This window comes from Carettochelys insculpta, chromosome 11, assembly GCF_033958435.1.
Source record: "Carettochelys insculpta isolate YL-2023 chromosome 11, ASM3395843v1, whole genome shotgun sequence".
Taxonomy (NCBI): Eukaryota; Metazoa; Chordata; order Testudines; family Carettochelyidae; genus Carettochelys; species Carettochelys insculpta.
Window position 1 is genome coordinate 45829840 of NC_134147.1, and position 22664 is coordinate 45852503.

General features: G+C 40.7%; 1 protein-coding gene across 6 annotated transcripts; it reads right to left on the reverse strand.

The window, feature by feature from the left end:
- Window positions 1-3919: 3919 nt before the first annotated feature.
- CEP15 (centrosomal protein 15) lies at window positions 3920-22023 on the reverse strand. 6 transcript variants are annotated; one of them, XM_075005727.1, is made up of 5 exons: window positions 21941-22023; window positions 19523-19607; window positions 17889-18012; window positions 10750-10824; window positions 3920-7720 (listed from the first exon to the last, which is right to left on the reverse strand). In XM_075005727.1, the coding sequence occupies exons 2-5, from the start codon at window positions 19576-19578 to the stop codon at window positions 7577-7579; spliced, it is 399 nt and encodes a 132-aa protein (XP_074861828.1). In that variant the 5' UTR covers window positions 19579-19607; window positions 21941-22023; the 3' UTR covers window positions 3920-7576. The 6 variants fall into 6 exon arrangements, with proteins under 6 accessions (XP_074861828.1, XP_074861826.1, XP_074861827.1 ...); XM_075005725.1 differs by having other exon boundaries at window positions 21839-21971; XM_075005726.1 differs by lacking the exon at window positions 21941-22023 and adding an exon at window positions 21404-21680.
- Between the last annotated feature and the right edge of the window lie 641 nt (window positions 22024-22664).

Here is a 22664-nt window from a genome sequence, read left to right on the forward strand (position 1 = left end):
GGATTAGGTCTCTCACGTTATGATGGGCATTTATTTGCAGGGAAGCACAATGCCTAGCTAATCTATGGTTTCCTTTGAATTGTTGCTTTTAAGTGATCACAAATATACAAAGATTTCTTTGGTTTGCTTTTTTTTTTTTTTTTAAGAAAATAGTTTGTCTAGCCCAGAACATTTTACCCTCCTTTGAAATATAAACATTCCCATTTGTTCCACAGTACAGACCCTGAATGAGCCTGCTCTCTTTCATTTCAAAGCACCAGAAAAATGAAGGAGTAATGCTCCTTTTATAGCATCTTGGCTTTGGGCTTTCTTAAGCCTCATGTGTCTAACTTAGAGCAATTCCATCATCTCAGATAACCAGTTGCCTCTTTTGTAAGAAAAGTCTTTGAGCAGAAGCAAAAAATCACCCATGTATTTTGTGGCCAAAACAGGGGGAAGCATGCAGTTTGGACAGCAATTTAAACAAAGCTTCAGGCATGCAATTCACTTCAGCAAATTATCCACCAGAATCTTTCATAGAGAAACAGTCAGAGAGCTTTGAATGATGCTATTGGGAACATATACACAAATCATTGCAGATATAGAAATACTAACTTATAAACAAAACCTGTTTTATAAAACAACTGAGTATATTTGACAAGTACTCATCGATTTGGGCGTAAGCTACAAAATGACCAAAAAACAGTCCCTTTTGTAAAGGCGAATAAAAATTTTTTTTAATTCACAATGTGTTTACAAAACAATCTTTTCAATTCTGACTGGGCTTGTATTTCTTTCAAAAACACGATGCATTCAGTGGCCTTTTGGAAAATGAGAGGATAAGGAATCAGGAGAAAGAACACACTGAATAATTTTAAACTTATCATAAGTACTGGGTGAAAAATTATTGAAGGGGAGGATAATATTTGTCATTAACACATACATAATATGGATCGGTGACAAATTTCTGTGGTGTGGCTCACACAAAAGACAGCCAGATTACATATGCCATGGGTGTAGTTTACAGCATTCTCATTAGCTTTTTTAGCATTGTTTTAGCAAGAACAACAAATTCCCAATTCAAACGCTCCTACATACTGCAAAGACAAAGCCTTCCCACTGCAGATGGATCCAAAAAGGATCTATTTTCAGTTCTGTCTCTTCCACAGGGGCACTTTAAAAATCCACATCCACTCATTGATAAAATACCTTAGGTGATCAACCACTTGACTGTGCCATACTTGTGAAACAAAACTGCAAATCCCAGAAAAGTCACCTGTACGTTAGACTTAGCAGAATATGGGAATTCTCAGTAATAAAATTCTAAAAATCCATTCTCCATAGAGCATGTTAACTTTTTAAATTCAGCGTCAAATGAGAATTCAGGAGAAGAAATATTTTAAACCAGCAAATTTTTATTTTTATTTTATTTTATTTATGTTGGAGCTGAGTCTCTTATATGCGTGCTCACTTGCCCAAATTCAACACTTCATGGCACTTCAAACAACCCCTGATAAATTAGTGGGATTGCCTTACTAGTCTTTTGGTGCCAATTTAATCCCTTTTCTATAGTAAGCTATACATCAGACATAACACAAGAATACACATAAATAATCGCTGTGCCGTGCAGATAACCTTTAAGAAAATCATAACCGCTTTAAATTTTAGAGGGTTCCTAGGGCTAAGTAATATCTTGCATATTGGTTGTATATGTGCTTATTAAAAGAAAAAATATTTTTAAAACTTTTGTTCTCTAGTAAATAACTTCTAAGGACCACATTTCCAAAGCAACATCGTAGATTACATTTAATTTCAGAGTCACATTTAAAAAAAAAATTAATACACAGAAGTTCAGAATTAGCATCCTGACATCTAACTACTTGGACAACATGCACAAAAGCAGGTTGAGCACCTGAGCCTGTATGCTTGTAAAACTACAGCCTCAGATGTGGAATCAAGCTACAAGTCTCTATGAAAATATCATATTGAATATAAACTGTTGATACCATAAACAGGGCGAAATACATCTAACATTTAATAAAATCTCTTATTTTATGTCTTATTGGAAAATAGCAAAAGGCTTGAAAAAGTATTCAGGAATAAAGAATTTTTCATCTCAAAGAATTACTTGCACTGCCTTCTCCAAACAGTGATCAAGAAAGTGTACATCTAAGGAAATGTGGTGGTGATGACATGGGCATGAGTCAGGCTGTGTTCCTGGGTTAGTAAAATGGATATTTATCAATGCATAAACTTAAAAAATAAGGTGATTCAGTGTTCCTTCTACTGAGACACACAAGCACTAATCCACACATTATAAAATCATTTATTTTCCTCACTTCTCAATATATTCCAGCAGGAAGCTTGCGACCATAGATACTATGGACTATAGGCTTAACTTGTAGTACTAGCAGCAAAGGACATGCGGGGAGAACCTGGGAGATGATGTAGAACAAAATTTGCTGAGTGAAAAAGCCCTTAAGACATTAATGAAAATTACACAAACTAATTAAAAAATAAAAAGATGGTGGGGGTCAGAGATGTGGGTGACAACTTGGAATCGTATGCTCCAAATAATACCCAGGGTTTAGGAAAGCATCCCTATTGAGGACTGCATTTAAGCATAGGCTCAAATCCCACCTGAATCAGTCAGACTTAAGCACATATTTAAAGTTAAGCACAAATTAAAGTGCTATCTTGAGACATACATGACCATTAGGAACCCTAGCAAAAAATTAAAGCTATGTCTACAGTAGTGAGTATTTTTGAAAAAGAAATGGGGGTCTTTTGAAAAATCCCCTGGAGTGCTGACACACAAAATGCATTCTTTCAGTATTAAATTGGAAGAACGCAACGCTTTTCCTGGTGGCCCTCTTCCTCTCCCAGATGAGGAAGAGCACCTTTTTCCAAAAGACTCTTTTAGAAAAAACACGTGTAGATGCCTTGAGGCTCCTTTTTCTGAAAGAACAGTCCTCGTGGCCTGCATTTTTTGAAAGACTGGGGGCCGTGTGGATGCTCTTTATCGAAACAGGAATGATTTTTTCAATCTCTGTGTGTGTGTCTGTGAGAGAGAGAGAGAGAGAGAGAGGTGTGTGTGTGTGTGTGTGTGTGTGTGTGAGTGAGTGAGAGAACACTTCTTTCGAAGGATCACTGTAACATAGAGGTAGAGTGGTTGACAAGATCTGTTAAGTGCTGCATAAGTGACAGTGCTATTGTCCACAGTGCTGACAATAGGCCTTAAGCTCTGTGATCAAGCAAGTGAGAGAGTATCACTCCATTTGTTCACTTCAGATGCCCTGCAGTTTGCATCTTTTGCCCCATTCATTGTTTTAAATGGTCCGTGTACAATCTTCCTATGTGCTAATGTCTTACCACACTAGGTTATCGTGGTACAGGCAGTGACATGCAGGTTCTTGCCATTTTTTGCCTTCTCAGTTCAGGATGCTTTCCTCTTGTTCTTTGGATTGTCTTACATTGAACAGATACATTTCCTCACAATTTTCTATGCCCGAGACTAGCTGTACTTCTATTGCTTCCAAGGCCATACCCTCTAAACAGTATGGAATTTTAATCTTCTATGTCTCTAAAGGGAGGATGAGTTTAGCATCGATCAGTATTGTTTTAATTTAAGCTTCAGCATTCTATATACTATAAAATCTTACTGAATTACAATCCAAAAGACCTAGTTTGATTTAGCTGATTGAAAGTAACTAAAATAAATGAATGTTAAAATATCTGGATCTGTTAATTACATAAGTCAAACACTCTCTATCTGGGAATATGATTCTTTCCCTGAATCAAGATTTCACGATTTCACCACTATCAGAGGGGTGGTCATGTTAGTCTGTATCTGCAAAAGCACTGAGAAGTCCTGTGGCACCTTAAAGACTAATAGAGTTATTGGAGCATAAGCTTTTGTGGGCATCTGACAAAGTGGGCCTTTGCCCGCAAAAGCTTATGCTCCAATAACTCTGTTAGTCTATAAGGTGCCACAGGACTTCTCTTGTTTTTACAGTTTCACCCTGTGTTTAGTTATCGTTTTCAGCATAACTGAAATAGAAATAAATTTCACTGTGGTTGAATTCTACAACATTATTTTCAGATTTCAGAGAAAGATTTTCAGAAGCACAAATGGCAGTTAAGTCTGTTCCTCTTCCATTGTGAGCCTCTAAAAATGCCTCTGAAGGTAGAGCATACACAGCAAACAAAACCCTGCCGCTGGCCAGTGCAAAGTGACTTAGACCCAGGGCTACATCACTGCTATTCAAACTTCTGGAAGCCCTCCCCCCTTACAGGATCTGGGCTCCATCCTGAGTCCAGATATCTATGCAGCAGTGAAACAGCCCTGCAGCCAGAGCCCCTCAAGCCCAAGTTGGCTGGCATGGGCTGGAAAAGGCTGTCTAGCTGCTGGGCGGATATACTCTGAAAATTCGTACTAGACTAGGCAACCCAGACAGGGAATTACTTTGTGAATCCTGCTGGGCCTTAAGCATGAACTTTCTGAACAGTGTGGTAGCATCCAGACTTAAGGCGGATTTCTGCATGTGAACCAAGAGGAACTTCTGCACCCATGGAATTTAGGCATCTACAAGATAGGATACCAGCTGAGCACTTTCAAAGATCTCAGTTTTCAAGTTGGGCACATGCAATACATCATCTAAATGCCTTTGGGGATGTTGTCTTCAAAATCTGTGGCAGGGCAGGGAACTGAATACAGGTCTCTTCCTAGTCAAGTAACCACTGACTCACATCGCTCGTCTTTGGGAAACTTCTTTTCTGCCTTTGAAAAAGCTCCTCTTTGATGTATAAAAATGGTTTCTCTACCATCACTCCTGCATCTGGCTGGATTTACAATTTCACAGCTTCAGAACTCAAAATCTCCGTGCACTACCGTTTAATCAACTGTATGACTGAAAACAATAAGTAGGTACAAAACTGCAATACTGTCGATGCCAGGTTTTTTTTAAAGCTCCTTGCTTCTAAGATGAAAGCCTAATTTGATAGTTTTGTAGTTATATAACGGTTCTAATATTTTGTGACATTTTGTATTGTGACACTATAGATGGAATTGTCATCGGACTGACACCCTTTACTGTTTATTCCTTAATTACAACTGTTAACAACACTGCAGAGAAGCGTGCTAATCTGCCATCACATATTATGAAAACAACGTTATTGTTACAAACACCAACACCCACTCAACAGGATATTTCTAACATGGCAGCTTCTGTAAAAACTTATCAATTTAATGGACACTTCAGTAGAAAAAGTTTCACATGAACTTTGAACATTTCCTTTGACAATGTAAAATCGTTTAAAGTACTGTTGGCTAGATGTTTTTATTTTATTTATTTCTTATTTTATTTTTTGGAGGTGAATCTTTCAGTGATTTCAATTCAGCAAACTAAGGGCCCGATCTAGCAGAAAACAGCTTCTAGCCCTTGCCAACAGTTCAGGCCTCTTGTGGTCTCCAGTTTGAGAGGCTGCCCCCGGTTCTGAGGGGCAATGAATTTTTCACCAGTAATCAGTCAGCACTAGATAATTAATTCCTATTTGATCAACTAAATGAATGTAATACTCTTGATGCACAATTTGGAAGGCACACCTTTCTTATGGACCAGTGTAAAGGGCTATGATCAGGCTTGCTTGGGCAGTAACATTTATGTAGAAGTTAGCCAGGAAGCAGAAAAAAAGGTGGTGTTAGACCATTCATCCATAACACACACACAAAAAATAGGGACAAAATGTGCCCCTTTCCGCAATGTTTAATAGGAGCCTGTCTCTCTTTCTCATCTCCTAAGAGCAAATAAGCGGGTGAAGGCTCATCATTCCTAACAGTCCCTGGTAATTCGTTTGGTTAGCCTATAGTTGACTGGACTGGTTTACACACACCTCTTTTCATATAACCATGCACATGCATTCTTCTTGACCTAGGGGAAAAGTAATCACCCTTTACTGAAGTTGTTTTTTATTGATATTCTTGACTCACATCCCAATTATGGTGGGAAACCACCCAAAAATCCACCAGGCTTCCTTGCTATAGAAGAGTGAAAAAGCACAGCGACCTCTGCACCACTTAGTCAAAAGGACTTCTGATATGGGCCTTTCCATATATGCACACATTAGAAAGCAATGGAAGTTGGCTACCAGATACACTAAATTACCCAGGCGTTATCTTCAGACTGTAAGCTATCTAAACAGGGACTATTTTTTAGTTCTGCATGTATACAACACCTAGCATAGTAGAGTCCTGGTCCATCACAAGATTCCTAGGCACTTACAGTAGGGCTACACAATGCAACCTTATTTCAAAATTGGTAAACCTAATTCTATAAGGAATAGTGCCTATTTTGAAATAGGTGCTGTTAAGACAGGGAATAGAGCCCGTTTTGAAATAGGTCATAGTGCATCCAATGGCTCTTTTTCAAAACGGGCTTTATGAGTGTAGTCACCATATTTCAAAACGCATTTGTGTGTAGCAGCTTTATGTCAAAATAAACTATTTTGCAGTAGCTCTTCCAGACTAGCTTATTTCAAAATAAAGCTGCTGCGTAGATATACCCTTATAGAATACAAATTAACCACATGCAAGCAGAAAACCACTGAGTGGGCTTCCATGTTTGCAACATGAGGCTGAGGAACACTCCTCAGTCTGAGATGGAAAGCAGCCTCCCCACCTTCTTATTCCAGTATCTGTGATCTTTGGGGCTCTTGGCTGTGCTGACTTTCCATCTGGTTTTTCGCCACCTCTCATGGACTACTCCATAAGTTATGTCTGTTGCTTACATTAACACAATGAAAATAATACAAAGTAATGGCTTAAAACTACAAAGGAATAATGTTAAAAATATAATACTAATGTTTGTTACTTCAAGGTCCATATAATTAACTTCATGGCTAGATTCAACCCAGGTTCACAGTGGCTTCTGCTTTTGCAAACCACGCCCAGAACCTCATGTGGGAAGTCAGTCAGGGGAAGAGGAGGCAACAGTGGCTAATGGAACAGAAATTGCCATTGCTTATGAGGGAGACCAACACAGGTCCCCACCTGGCAGTCAATGACATGAGCAGGGAAAACAGCAGACATACATACGGAATATGTGCCTTCTGCATCCTTCCATGGGCTCCTATAGAGGATCCCAGCCACAAGCTTTCCCCCTCAGCCTGGTGTAAACTGCCTTCCCTGTCCAGGGTAAACTCTCCCTGGACAATGAGGTTAAAAAAAAGGTAGATTCATATACAGCATACTTAAAAGTGTAGAACTGTACATAGCCTAAAACTCTTCTCATCTTAAAGAAGTAGTTGTACTGATAGGTTTCCAGATACCAGTCTCTCTCACTTCTGATATTATAAAGTCATTTTCAAAAAGGATTGTTCCTCCTGCCACTAGAAATGTTATTCTGAGTTTCCTTGAGTTGGCAGACTATAGTTTAGCAGAACTCTTCCACACAGATACACCTGGAAAAAAAACCATCAAACATGATTCATTTTTATGTACATAAATTGAAAGCACAACGTAATGGCCTGATATACTTTTGCCTCTACATGATTATTTTGCCTAAAGAAGTCAAATGGTAGTCTCTGTTTTGTTTCCTCTTTATCTCTGTGCAGCTTCTTCTGGATGACTTACGTTATACTTTATAAGGTTCTTTTTCTCAAAACCAACAGGTGTTTGTGCTCTTCCTAAAAGAAACTGCTCCCACTTAGGAATAGATTCTTCTACTGATGCCCAATAGAGAGTCTAAGAAAAATATGAGGCAACAATAAGCAGTTTAATTTTGCTTCACAATTTAACCCACTTACCAATTTATTACACAACAATACGCATATAAAATGTGTTATTAAAGCTTGCCTTATGTGTGAAGCAATTAAAAAAGGCCAAACTATTTGGATACCAAATTTCCAATCCCTCACTTACACAATGTAACAGAAGTTGGTAGGCTTTCACCTTCTACAGTTACTATGCAGTGAATGAATGTGCCCTCTTGTGGTGGATAAGAAAGAAAACTCAATGACAGTATTCGCAGTCATGGAATTATAGTCATGTTTTTGTAAATCAAACATTTTCTCAGGTGTAAATATTAACATTATAATCTTTATCGGGTTTTGGTATAAAAATTAATTTGTTGTTTAATGCTATAAACAAATTAGTGCATTACTACTGGCTCAAAATATTTGTGAGCTAAATTTTGCAATGAATAAATCCATGATAATGTAATTGGTTCCAGTACTTCACTCAAGAAAGAATACATGCACAACCAGCTATCTTGTGGTCTCAGAAACCGAGTAGCAGCCAGAAGTTCCTGATTTCTAGCCACAGCTTTCACACACATTTGTTCTAAGGTCTTGGGTAAGACAGAGCTGTAACTTCCGTGTTTCAGTTTTTCCAAATGAAGAATAGAGGAAAAAAATCCCCAACTCCACAGTGGCATCCTGAGCATACATATTTTAATGTTTATGGATGAAATCGTTATAGCAGCTAAATATAAAATTCATACTACAGGCTGAAAAATACTTTAGTTCAAAGTCGGACACAACTCCAGATTTAATAAATAATGCGCTTAAGATTAAGTACCTCTTAAATGCTTTGTTCAATATGGGCTGGTAACTGCTTTTCTAGCAAAATATTTGTACAGATTTTATACACATATATTCAGGCTTTTTAAAAAAGCAAAATTCATTATGATTGACCTAGGTAAATACATTTTTAGTGCCCAGACAAGATACCTCATATATTTCTCCTTTGGAAGTGCTGGACTATCGAGTAACTATTTTGGTTTATACGTTTAACTCAAATGCACAGTTTTTACACATGATTTAGAAACTATGTATTTACTCAAAAGACCCTTTTTTGAAATTGTATGTGCAATCACATGAATTTGTACTTGGACGGCTAAATTAAAGAGTCATTATACTCAGATGTAAAAATCACAGCTGATATACATAGGTATTAAAGGAATGTTTTAAATATCCTTCAAAAGTTTTATTGAAAAGAATGGGGACAATCAATTTTGCATAGGATAGATATTTTTCTCATCCTGTTATTTTAGTGCTCTCTCCTTAAAAACAGAAAAAGATTTAATATGGGATTTGTTCCTTGATATACTTACACCATCTCCCACAACTAACACAATTGGGTGGGAAGGGTGAAGGCAAAAGACACTGTTTTTATCTGACTTTTGTCAATTTTATCTACACTTTAAAAAATATGGCATAGGTACCTTTTAATCTATACTGTTTTGTTAAGTCTTATCAGATTCATTTTGCAGAATTTACTATGTAATGGTATGTAATCTTGCATAGTGATTGACCCAATACTGGGAACAGGGATGCTGGAAGAATTTCTATAGGGGAAGGTCCTGAGAATCATTGAACAAAACTGTAAACCCTGTAAATAATAGAAACCACTTCAAGCCAAGGAGCACTACACCACCCCAAATGCACGTAATTCCAGTAACTGTGACTTCTACCTAGTGTATGGACTTCAGGCCTAATACAGACTGATGCAGCTAAAACAAAGCAGAGATAATGCTTTTCATGCCTTGGTGACAATTGTTTTAAATTATGAAGGGCTCAAGCTGTATTTGCAGCACACAAGGAGGCATAATAAATATATCTCAGGGCTTAATTTAGGCCTGGTCCTAAAAGACTTAACTTTAGCACCTCTGTAGTCCTACTGAACTACTGATGTGCATAAATGTTTACAGGATCCCGCCTTCAGTTTTATAAACTCAAAATAAATAGCTTGGTTACATTTTTTCCACTTTTAAGTAATTTGCCAGCTTGCAGCATTAACTCTGTTTGTATGTTGCAACTTAAAATATATTTTAAAACTTTAATGCTATTTAATATTTTATTAATATAATCAACTCACTTTAAACAGCTTAATTTCCTGAGTAACTGTGCAGTATACACTAACTAAATTTGCATTTTATGTCTGATTTTTATTTTGGTGGATCAGGGGAAAATAGATATTTAGTATCCAACAAATTTTAAAAAGTGACCATATCACATCCCTTTTTATTTTAAAGTGCTTTGATCATTAAAATAGCATGCTATCACATCCATCACTGCAATTAGAATTTTAAAAAAGTGGTTTTTTTTCCCTCTGCTAAAGATTCAGGACTGATATTAACTGAATGATGGCACTAAATATACTCAGGTCCATGTGTATTTTACCATGGCAGAAATCACCATTTTCTGCAGACTTGTGCTCCAGAACCTCAATTTTAATTTTTAAAAAATTATGCTTCTAGCCATTATGGTTGGAAACATAATCTTGAAAATGTGAAGATATCACTGTGCAGTCACAGTTAGTTCACATGTTCCCAACCATCCTTACACAATAACTCTGACAGGTGTGAACTTCCCCATTCATCTTAATAGGCTGTTGGCTCAAAGCTTAAGATGACAATCTCTGATGTATTTATAGTTTCAGTTTTAAGGACAATAAAAAATAAGTTGAAGTTAATATTGAAATAAACACTGTTAAGGCTGCTGTGATTGTACAATTATGAATTTTCATATTTAATTAAATAAAACCTCCAGTCAAAAAATATTGGAAGCTGCTAGAGAATTTCCCTCAGACTACTGCAAAATCTAGGGACCTTAGCCCAGAATTTAGGTTCAGTGTACTGCACAGTATCCAAGCCCTTGGCTATATCAGTCTATTTCAAAATCAATTATTTTTACTTTATGAATATGCTTTAGAAAAAACGGAACTATTTTGTACACAGTAAGTGAAATGATGGAATTTATTTCAGGACTTACTTCAATTTTAACAATATCAGGATGTGATTGTAGGTGTATTCTTGCTTGCAGTCTCTTTTCTGTTGCTTCTATATCCTGTTTAAAATAACAGTTTGGCAAGTTACAGGTAACAAACAGGCAATATTTACTTGCCCCTGAAGTGACCTTAATTCTCCTATAAAGCACTGGCTTGATTTCCCTGATAACTGAAATCTACTTAGCCATCAATCCTTCAGCATCTCCTTTCTGAGAATAACACGACAGTAGACTCTTTAGTATCCAGTATTCTGTCATCCAGAATTCTCAGATAACCAGCATCTTATCCGTAAGTAAATTGTAGTTATGTTTTCCATAAATACAGTACAGTAAAAGTAAATACAGCAACTACAGTATAAGTTTACAGTGTAAAATACTACAGTTGTTGATCAGTAAAGTACTCTGCATACATTTTTGTTTATCTTAATACCTAATCTTGTTTTACTTTAGTGTTATGCATTGCAAGGTATACTTCCCTATTATCCAGAATATTAGAATATCCGGCAACCTCCCAGACTGAGGGCTGCCAGACATGAAAGAGCTTACTGTAATATACTGGAGGTTTTGCGGGAGCCTGCTGAATTTACTTGTATTTCCTGGCCGTAAGAATGGTTGTCTTTGCCAGAAGTGTTCTGATACATAGCACCTATTATATATTTAATCTCTCAATACTCAAAGGTAATTTATAGTTAGACTATGTTCCTTCTGACAACATCGGAAAAAAGGAGAGTGGTTTTCACTGTGCTGTGTTCATGAATTGAAACATATTCTATCTTGTGTAGTTATAAAGTAACTAAGCAAATTATGTTCAAGATCTTGTCTGCCCCCAAGACAAAGATGACTTGCTAATATGCATGCATAACATGTGCACAAAAATGTAGAGATGCAGCAAGCTGTTCACCAGACATTCAAACTCAGATGACAACACACCTCTTAGCTTTCTTATAAAATCTGCACATGGGCTTCCACTTGCCCAACAGACATGTGTTGGGTTCATGGAGGCCTAGATTCAATTTGTAAAGACTCTTAAATTGTAACCTTTTCTTGTGGGCTTAGTTCCACAGCCAAGCACTGAAGAGACAGAGTAGGGCTTTTGGGCAGATGAAGAGATGGAAAGGGGCGTGGGAGATGGGTGTGAAGGAGTGAAAGCAGAACGGGGGGGTGGCGAGGGAAGCATAGCAGATGGCAGATTTGGGAGCAGAAAACAGGTGTGAAGAGCACAAAATAATAAATGAATGAATGAGGAAATTCCCCAAAGGGACTTTCCAAAGATATACTGCCACTGCTGCTCAGAACAGTGAGATTCTGGAGGAGCAGGTCTACAGGAGAACCCAAACACAATTACTCATGCTGAGTAATAGCCAACTGAAATACTTGTGTATGTGCTACTCAACATGAATAAGGGTTACAGAATCTGACCTAAAATTACTGCAGAGGATGACTGAAAGAAGATAATATCGTAGTTTTAAGCCAAAAGGTTTTACCTAAAATCCATGAAGTTACAATCCAGTTACCACTCACGTTACCCACTTACTGGCATAGGTTTGCTGACATACAGCAAAAGAAATTTTTGCTGGAAGGTGCAGTTTTTTGTTTAAAATTAATTAAAATGTATTAATATGGTATAAAAACAGTCCAAATATCAGTGATTATACTGTATGCAGATAGAAAAAAGAGTACGATTGAAAATATCATCCATGCAATTTTTGATTTGTGTTCCTATAGCTTTATCAGTGAACCTAATGCTGACTTGAGATGACTAAGTGATCTCTGCAGAAGGATATAAAATGCTTCCCTCTGTAAGTCCTGGGACTGATAGGTGGCACTGTATTCATTACATCACAGCAATGGAAGATTGTCCCTTTGCATGAAGGAGGAGCCACAGTACAATGGACGAAAATCAACCAAACAGGAACAAGTCACTGGATCAAAATGAGAGACTGTGAAAGGGACATTGAACAAGCTCAAGAACACTGCAAAGTCAAGTTCTCTGTGCATGCACATGGAACAGCTATACCACTAACAGAACCAGGCAAGCTCCCCCACACTTCACCAATATACTTTGCCATGGCCTGGAAGAAATTATCAGTCTCAACAAAAAGGTGGATCTGTTTTCATTCAGTCCTATCTACAGTATCAGGATTTTTATGCACTACATTCCTCTCAGAGGATTTTCCTCCCCCTCTGACTTCTTCCTACAGGTATTTACAAAGAAGGGAGAAAAACTGACCCAAGACTGTGATCTGTGAAGCTACTTATTTTTGCTACAGAAATGTTTATGATAGTAAGAAAAAATTATTTTCAACCAAGGCAAGACACCTGTTGTACACATTTTAGTAGAGATGGTCACACTAGCATGGCTTAAATATCACATGGGGTTGTTTTTTGTTGCTCCACTCCAGTTTGTATATTTGCAGCCTACTGCCATCCGGAATACTGATTTAGTGACATGTAGCAGTCGTGGGCAACCTGTGGCCTGAGCACCACATGCAGCCCATCAGGGTTCTGTGTGTGGCTTGTGAGACATTTTGTTTACCATTTCCCACATACAAGATTCCCAGATTCCATTGATTTCCATTCGCACACTTTTTCCCTAAGGGTATTACTAAAGTGACATGCACATAAAGCAAGGGCACACAAAGTTAAGTGTGTGCATATTCAACAACACTGACAGAGAGCTGTGTGCTCTCTCTGCATCCAACCAAAATGCTGCTATAGTTCAGTTGGCACACACCACATATTCGAGGTACACAAGTGCAGTTATTAAACCTACCCGCTCTCAGGAGACTGTCTTGCTTATGACAGTCTTGTGGCCCTCGGAGACGAAGGAAGGCCACTCATACTACCCACTTACTAGCGCAGGTTGCCCAAGTCTGAAATAGCAAAAGAAATTTTTGCTGGAAGGTGTGCCTTGGGAAAAAACAGGCCACTGATAAAAGATTAGATGGTACCTTTGCATATAGCTAGTTACTAGGTGGTCCCTTTTCTGACATTTTTGTTATTAAAATCTGGTGTTGGGGATTTCTCTTTTCTAACATTCTCCAATTATTTCAAATTAACTTATTTCAAACTTGGTGCCATCCAAATGGCTATTTCAATATTTCCACTACACATCTCAAGATGACAGATAGCAGAAACAGAATACCGCACTAGTGCTGCTATTTCAACCGCAGTGTTTAATTGCGGAGTTGCTATGTCAGTCTCTATTTGTATCCCAAAACAGCAACTATAGTGTAGCCACAGCCTAAGTGTGGTCTTTAATCCAAGGCCTGAATGTACGTTTTGCATACTTATAGGTTAAAGACACACTGTCATGTCATTTAGGCCCACAAGTTTTAATTTTTAAACACATTTACAAAGCCTAACAACATATATTTTAAATGGCCTTCAGTAGAAAAAGGTTTATTTTTAAAATGAACAAGCATTCCTCAAGTAATGTTTGCAACCCAGTCTATTCAGTATTCCTCTAACCTTTGAAGAACGAACCTATGAAAACCAGAATGTGAAAATGCCCATTGGCCTACAGTCTATTTTCACTGTACAAGATAGGTGAAATATAAAAAATAGGCAGATTGTAAATTAGACTGTACAAATTTTGTGTTGAGTTTATTTGCAACACAGAAAAGAAAATGTGTTATTAAAATATGACTTTTAACCTGGCACCTCCTTTTCAATGTGTTAAGATAAAAATATATTAACATATTTGTACAAAAATGCAGAATTAAATCTTGATAACTTTAAAATCCATTTTCTTAAAATACTTTTTCTTTCTTACTTAATAGGGGATTATAAAGCAACCTCAGTTTGAAATTTCCAGCTTCAGCCATTTTTGAGTTATGTGAGCATAATATTTCAATTGGCAGAGAGGGAAGTGTAGGGTTTTTTTTAAAGCTCACATAAAACTGAATTAATTTTATTTGCATTTCTGTTTTTTCTAAGTTTAAGCAAAAATCAACACCTCATCATGTCCGTGTATTTTTGAGTAGGCCAAATCAACAACTCTCCACATGGTAACTGTGAAATGTACAGTGCCTGGTATCAGGAACAATATTCTGAAGCTGGCACATAAATATAAACCGTTTTTTCAAGGCTCTAATATATTATTCTGCATGGATCTCTTTCCTGTTTTATTTTGTTATCAGAAAGCATCTGCAGTACTGCATGTCTGTTAAAGCTAGTATAAAATTAATATATCTAGACTTATTTATGCTGCTTTATCCTGCCAGACTATTTGTTTTGATGGTCATACATATGTTTTTATTTCTTCTACGAACACTAATGTTTTTGACACTTGAAAGAAATCATTTTGAGGAATATGATAGTACATGGCAAATATCCTGCATAACTACAAGACTACATATTTACTATAGGTTTAAAGGAATATATCAATAACATTTACATCATAATGAGCTTGTTCCAGTATGCAAAAATGTAATCTGCATTTATTACGCTTGTCAACAAATAAGTGCTAATTTGAACCTTGTTTATAAAAACACATATGGAGAAGAGTTATGGAAGAAATATAATGGGTGAAATTTGCCACACCTGCACAAAGTCTGGGTATTCAGGCTCTAGATCAGAAATTCTCAAACTTTAGCAACCTCAGGACCCCCATTTTGATACAAAAAATTTGGGGACCCACTGCCCCTTCACCAAGGCCCCATCCTCTCCATCCCTCGCTCTCTTCTAACATCATTCACTACCAGGCTTGGCGGGAGGCTGAGGCTCCAGCTGGGGCATGGGCTCTGGGGTGGTCGAGGCATGAGGAGTTTGGAGCACAAGCATGTGTTGAGGGTGTGGGGAAGAGGGTGCCAGGAGGGAATTTGGGTAAAGGAGGGAACTCCGTCTGGGGCAGGAGGCATGGGATCCTGATGGCACTTACCATGGCTCCCACAAAGTGGCAGCCAAGACCCAGTGGTCCTTAGGCAGATACATGGACACAGAGGCTCCCTGCCCTGCTCTAATGCCCACAGCCACCACCCCTACAGCTCCTCCATTGGTTGTGGTTCCCAGACAATGGGAGCTGTGAAACCACAGCACTTGGATGGGGGCAGCGTATGAAGCCTCTCTCTCCACCCATGCACCTAGGGGCTGCAAGGTGGGACATGGCAACCATTTTCAGAAGTCACATAGAATCATAGCAAGTCAGGAACCTGCCTGGGAAGGAGGGGGAAGAGCTGATGAGTTGAAAAATGTTGCTTAAGATGAGTGGAGTACAGAGGGTCTGAGGAAGCAAGATCTGCATAGCAATGGCTTCATACCAAGGCTGGAATAACAGCCACACCTGCTCCAGATGATTCTGGGTCTTGCACAACAGCTGAGATTTATTTAATTTGCAGATATGTGAAGTTTTGCCCCAGCACAAACAGCCTGGCTAGAAATTCTTCCACAAAGATGAATCTTGTCACTTTCTAGAATGAAAAAATTGAGTTCTTGTCCCAGTGGGCACTGGAAGACATTCTAGCTGTACATAAAATAAAAATACAATTTTATTTTGTACAGCATCTTTTATAAAAATGATAGTCTAAAACATTTTGTCATCTTAGATAGGAGAATGAAATATTAAGCAACAGAGAGCAGGCATGTGCACAGAGGAAATAACCTACATTTAAGTGCTGTTCTGTGAAGATAAATTTAATCACAGACCCGCCCCACCCCCAAATGAGCTCTTCTATTACAGGTCAAAGTTAGACCTCTTCAGGTTCAAAATTGTAAGGTACTGATTCCAGCAGCGGGCATATGTCAGTTCCTGCAACCCAACTAAGAGCCCTACACTGATCCAATTACTGGTTCTCTTTTAGGAAGATATATGCAGGACTGAAACACATACAGAAAGGTTATAGAACCCATAACTCTGAAAAGTACAGAATGGATCTGTCATAACATGTTCCAGTCAAATCAATTAAAGGGAAGTAATTTTCCCTCTCTCAAAGACAGAAGTCCCCACCATTGGATGCTAATATGTTCCATGGATGTAAGACAGAAAGTCACTGAACAACATACTGCAATATTCAGCAGAAAAACAAGGTGACTATACCTTAGACAACAGAAGTAAATACATGTATGCTGGACAAAGATGGTTTTAATAGGTTTTATAGTCTCATTAAGAAAAGGAGGAAATGAAAAGATTTTGAACAAACCCCAAAGAGTCAGACATCTAAAAAGATCAATAGCTGCTAATTGGAAAAAGGTTCTGGTCTACCTGCTCTGCCCCGGGCACCTTCCTCCCTTCTCCCAACACTCCACTCCGCCTCTTCCTGCCCTGTTCCACCCTATCCTCCCTAAGCATGCCACCCTCACTCTGTCTCTTCCTGCCCCTGCTCCTCCCTCCCAGCACTTCCTGCATACCACTGAACACCTGATCACTGGTGTGTTGGAGGCAGAGAGTGGGGGAGAGGAAAGAGCTGGTCAGCAGGGCTTGCCAGTGTGCATGAGACACTGGAAAGGCTGGGGAGGAGCTGACTGGCAAAGCAACCAGTGGGCACTGTGCACCAACTATTTTTTTTTCCTATTAGTGCTCATTCCCTAAGGCATCCACAGAGTTGCTGCCTATCAGTCTATCAATTAAATTTTAACTCCAGACTTGAGACCAAATCTAAGCAAAGTGTTTAATGAGTATTTGGAGAAATGTGGATTCAATGGTCAAATGTCCTGGATGGATACAAAATAAAGGTGGCAGAAGACTGATCTTGTTTCAAATGGGTCTTGGCTTGAGCTGAGAACTGTAAGTCTGTCTGTAATGAAAGATTCAGTAATCAATCAGACATTTGGAAACAGTTTACTTGGGTAGGTTTACACAGCTATATAACACCATGTCAACTGTCTTGGGCTCACGGCTCAAACTCCAGAACCGTAAAACTGCAGTATAGATATTTGGACTCAGGCTGAAGCCAGACTCAGAGACTCTACGACAGATCCCACCAAGCTCTCATGAGAAGGAAGTGAGAAATACCTAGCGATGTCCCAGGTTATAAAGACTTCTTATTTAATACATTTTGCACACAGTCCAGAATCAGAATCCTATTATACAATTCATTTGAAAAAACAAAGAGACAAATGTTTTTATCTTGTAATCTATGTAACGCTGGAATTCAGCATGTCACTTAACAGCCACAGAAACTTACATTTAAAAGTGCTGCATTTCTTTTATAAGCTGCATCAGCTGCTAACATTTGCAATGTATGTTCAGTCTTTTTGTCTCCTAGATGATTCTCCATCTGCTGTAGCAATACTGATCTCTGAGACAGTCTACAAAGGAAAATATTTTAATAAGTGGGCAGAACATTTTACACAGCAGCTAGAATAACCTATTACCTTAACCAATTCATCTCAAATTATAGGCCTAATTATGTCTGCTTCAGTGTGGGTGTACTGAGGGTGGAAGAAAGTACAGGCAGACCCCTCCCGTTGTGCTCCTATGTGAGAAAGACATAATGCTGGGATCAGCAGTACTCATATATGAAGGGGGCACACAAACACTGAATATCTCAGATAAGGTGTGCCAGGATGGTTTAAGGTAGTACAGTGCTAATGCTCAGCAGCCAACACTGGGAGAATGAGTAATACATTTTATGAAAGAAATGTAGCAAGAGTCAAAGAACTCTCAGCAGTGTCTCCAGAGACAATTGTACCACTAGTTCTGAACAGTCATATTCCCTCCAGCCATCTCCACTAAGGTGGTCATTGGGAGCCATCCTTACATGAGATTTAGATTCTCAGGTGTCTTGTTTTAAAGCAACATTTTAAACTCAACCCTGCCCCCAAGTGCTAATCTAAGTAAGACACTATTGTCATGTAAGTTAGTAAATGAGGGATGTGGTACCAGACATAGATGATTATAAAATTTTGTTTGTCCTACAGAGTATCCCACCATTCTGCAAAGAAGGAAAATGGGATTCATTTCATGTAGCTGCATTTACTTACACTAGATATGAATGCGACTCATGATTTTCAGAACAATTATTCTTTGCCAGTTTTCGCAGTCTGCAGCAACAGTCCCCTGCTATACTAATAATGAACTAATTTGCTCTGTATACTATCCAGCAAGAACCGGAAAATAAACATAAAGGAGCTAACCAAACACCACACATTCTTTTACACAAGGGGCTTATAAAAAGGCAGGTAGTAGAGGTCAGAATTTAATAATTAACTTGTAAATGGATATTACATATATATATCGTTGTAGTCTGTCTATAAAAACATATTTTCCCAAACATTTTTCTGCTAGTTTTCACGCCCTGAGAATTTAACTCTAAACAAATCTAAAAACAGGGCATATTATTTTTCCTGACCAGTTGTCAGAATGTAATCTAATGTTTCTGACTCATTTTAATAACTCACTTTAAAAGCTGAATTTACAGTGAAGATTACTGGTATTTTAGATATCATTCTGAAGAAAATACCATATTGAATTGAAACCAGCAGGTGAGTTCTGAGTGGCAAAACCCTAGCAACTTGAGCTGGAATTTGGCCAGCATACTGAGGTTAAATGTCAGGTCCCCAGTTGTGTATCTTATCTGGAATACAGCAATCTTGGAAGCACAGACTACCCTTGCAGCAAGCCAGGATATAGATTTAACAATTTTCAAAGGAAGCGCATCCCTTATTAAAACACCAGCCTTTTATTAAAGAAACTGAATGGTTTGTGGAGATCTTCCATCAACATACTCACCTGCCATTCTGCGTAGCTTGACAGATTTTGGAAGATCATAGCACAAGTAGCTACAAAACAGGCTACACTCCTGAAACAGGTACTTACATTTTGTCATGTCTTCTAGCAAGCTGAACTTCTTGCGCTAAGTAGGATGCCATCATTGATTACTTAACTGACTGCCAACTTTGCTCTATTGAAACAAGGTAAAAATCACAATTATTCCTCCAAAGAGGCACATGAATATGTATCTTTGAAGCTTTACAAATGCTGCATGTTAGACAGACCTAGTTAGATGCAGGGCACCGTCCTAGCTAAATAACTTAAAAAAAAAGTGAAACTGGAGTTGTGTACAATAAAACTCTATATAGGTAATAATATTGGATACTTTATTTGTTGAAAACATTGCATACATACATTATTGACTCATGCTCACAACTTTGCTCAAATCTTATTACACCCATTTTACACACTGGAGAAGGGCAGCTCAAGGGCTTTCAGTTATGCAAGTGAATGTGTATTTACAGGCCTCTCTAGAGTAAAATGATCATGAAAACTGTGCATATATAAAGACCATTTAGATTGCTTCTAAACTAGTATTAGTCTCATGACCAAAGGGAAAAAGATGACATTTAAACATATAATTTAAAAGAGATGAATTATAGTAATTCATCCACAATGTACAAGAAAGCATTCTTACATATTACCTAAAAATTGAGTGAAAATAGAGTAGTACAGGTTGACTCTCTCTAGTCCAGAACTTTCTCATCTGTGAGCATCCTTAATCCAGCATGATTTTAGTTGGCTGGAGGATCACTTATCATGGACATAGCCATGTCTCCCTTAGTACTATAAAGTCTGTTTACAATCACCAGTCTTGGCTTTCAGCGTTGTGTGCGGTTACTTAGCAGTAATTTACCCCTACACATCTTCTAAGAGCCCAGTAAACAGTGGAAGTGTTGGTAATGCTGCTAGACTATATTGACCTCCCCCGGTCTGGCAAATTCTCTTGTTCAGCACTGTTCAGGTCCCAAGGGTGCCGGACTACAGAGGTTTAACCTGTACTTCTGCTGCGTAAATCAAAGGATGAATTACACATATAATGTAATCTAAATCTTAAAACCAATCAATGTTCCTTTGTCTGTTCTGTATGGTGCTTAAAGACTCCCATAGCATTCCCCTACCCCCCCACATTCCCAGAATCCATTAGACCCCTGACATACATGATTTCCACTTACACGTTCCTTGCATTAATGCACGTAGAAATTGTGAGTGGCGGGGAACCAGGAACCAGGTGGCAGCCTGGTTCCTGACTCACTTCTGCTTGCAGGGGCCAGGAAACTGACTAGCGCTGCTGTGCTGGTCAGTTTTCAGACTCCCAGGAGTGGCAAGGAGCCTAGAGCCAGATAGCAGCCTGACTCCTGGCTCCCCTCTGCTTGTGGGAGCTGCGAAACTGACCAGCACAGCAGCAAGGTTCCCAGCTCCCTTGGTTCCTGCCTGGCTCCCAGCTCCTCACCACTGGGAAACTGACCAGCGCCTAGGAGAGAGGAGCCGGGAGCCAGGCTGCTGCCTGGTTCACGGCTCCACCCGCCTTACACGAAATTTAAGCCAAGCCTGGCTACCCAGGACCGTAACCTTCGCATAGCCCGGGGGGTCTACTGTAAAGGTTTACCCTAATCTGGGGTCAGCTGTTGAACACACTCCACCTCGAAGGTGTCAGTGCTACTTTGGGAATCCAGTAAAACGAAAGCCACGAGGCCTGCATGCCGCCCACCGCTGTGCACAGCAGCCGTGGGAAGTCACAGCCGCCGAGGTCTCCACCCGCCAGACCAGGCGGCGAGCAATCCCCCGCCCCGAGCAGCCAGAGCCGTTCAGCAGCGATACCCCAACGGCTCGTCCTTCCCCCCGCAACCAGGCCGGGGACAGGCGGGCGCGGGACGCGCCGGCGCATCTGACCCCCGCAGGGTGACCCCCCCCCAGTGACGTTACCGGGGACAGCTGAGGGGGGCGTCTGTTCCCTCCCACACAGCAAAGCCCCAGGCAGGAGGAATCCCCGTCCCACCCCGCAGCCCCGGACGGACTGGCGCTGCCCGCGCCCAAAGGCAGCCACCGGCAGGGCCGCCAGGGGACTCGGGGAGGGACTCGCCAGCGCCGGGCCGGGAGCGAGCGCCACGGGCTGGCTGGGCTCCTCGCTCCCGGGGCCCGGCCTGCCCGGAACTGGCGGGCGGCACCGAGCCCGGCCGCCCCCAGGACAGCGGCGGGCTGAGGGGCAGCAGAAGGGCCGAGGCGCTGGAGCTCCAACGGCCGCGCATGGGAAGCGATTAGACCCTTCCCCTACGGCTGTACCACTGGGGGCGAGGGGGGGCGCTACGGGATATACCGCTCCTTGCCGGGTCGAATGTGCGGCTACCCGGAGGAACATACCACTCAACGCTGCCGAAGGGGAGGGAAGCCCCGACCGCGCGCGCGCGCGCAGCGCCCCCTCCCCTCGGCTCGTGCGGTCACTCCAGCCAACTGTCCGCTCACCGCCACGCCGCCGACACCATAGAGACGGCAGGGAAGGGGCGGGGGATGAGCCACTCCCGGTGATTGGTCCCTCTGCTTCGGTGGGCGGGTTCAGGACGTGGGCTGGGGCAGGTACCGCTCCGCCTCCTCTGCCCTGATTGGAGGAGCGAGGGCTCGGGATCAAGTCACATGCTGCCGGCGGTGGGACCACAGGGGAACGTGGGGGGGGGGGGGGGGAGCGGGCTGTGAAGCGTAGTAGGTCCCTCTTTTCACCCAAAAGTTGAGAGCGTCCTTCTCTCGAGGCCACGCCCCGCCCCGAGGCCACGCCCCATTCATTCTGCTCCTCCATCCCCTCGTCGTTCACGCTGCCCCCGCCGCTGGGAGGGGAGGGAGTGAGGGGTCTCGCTGCGGGGGGTGCCGGGGCCGGGATGGGGCCAGAAGTGAGAGGTTCAGGGTGCAGGAGGGGGGTTGGGAAGCTGAGGGGATGAGGGCTTCAGCTCTGTGGGCAGGCTCCAGGCTGGGTCCAGGGATGAGGGTATGAGGTGCAGGAGGGGCCTCCAGGCTTGGGGGTGGTGGAGCTGAGGGGTTTGGCGTATGGGAGAGGCTTCTAGGCTAAGGGAGGGTGTCGGGGTGTCAGGAGAGGGTACAGGCGGTAGGGTGGTGGGGGGTAGGATCTGGGTTGGGTGTAGGAAAGGTGGGGTTCAGGGTGCAGGAAGGGGGCTCCATGCTATTGCAGGAGGTTGGG

Excerpts from the sequence above, each read along its gene's own strand:
- CEP15 (XM_075005727.1), bottom strand. The coding sequence starts at position 19,578 with ATGATGGCATCCTACTTAGCGCAAGAAGTTCAGCTTGCTAGAAGACAT. Across the intron at positions 18,013-19,522 it reads GCTAGAAGACATGACAAAAT|ACTGTCTCAGAGATCAGTAT; the intron begins GTAAGTACCTGT and ends TTTCCTTTGTAG. Across the intron at positions 10,825-17,888 it reads GAAATGCAGCACTTTTAAAT|GATATAGAAGCAACAGAAAA; the intron begins GTAAGTTTCTGT and ends TATTTTAAACAG.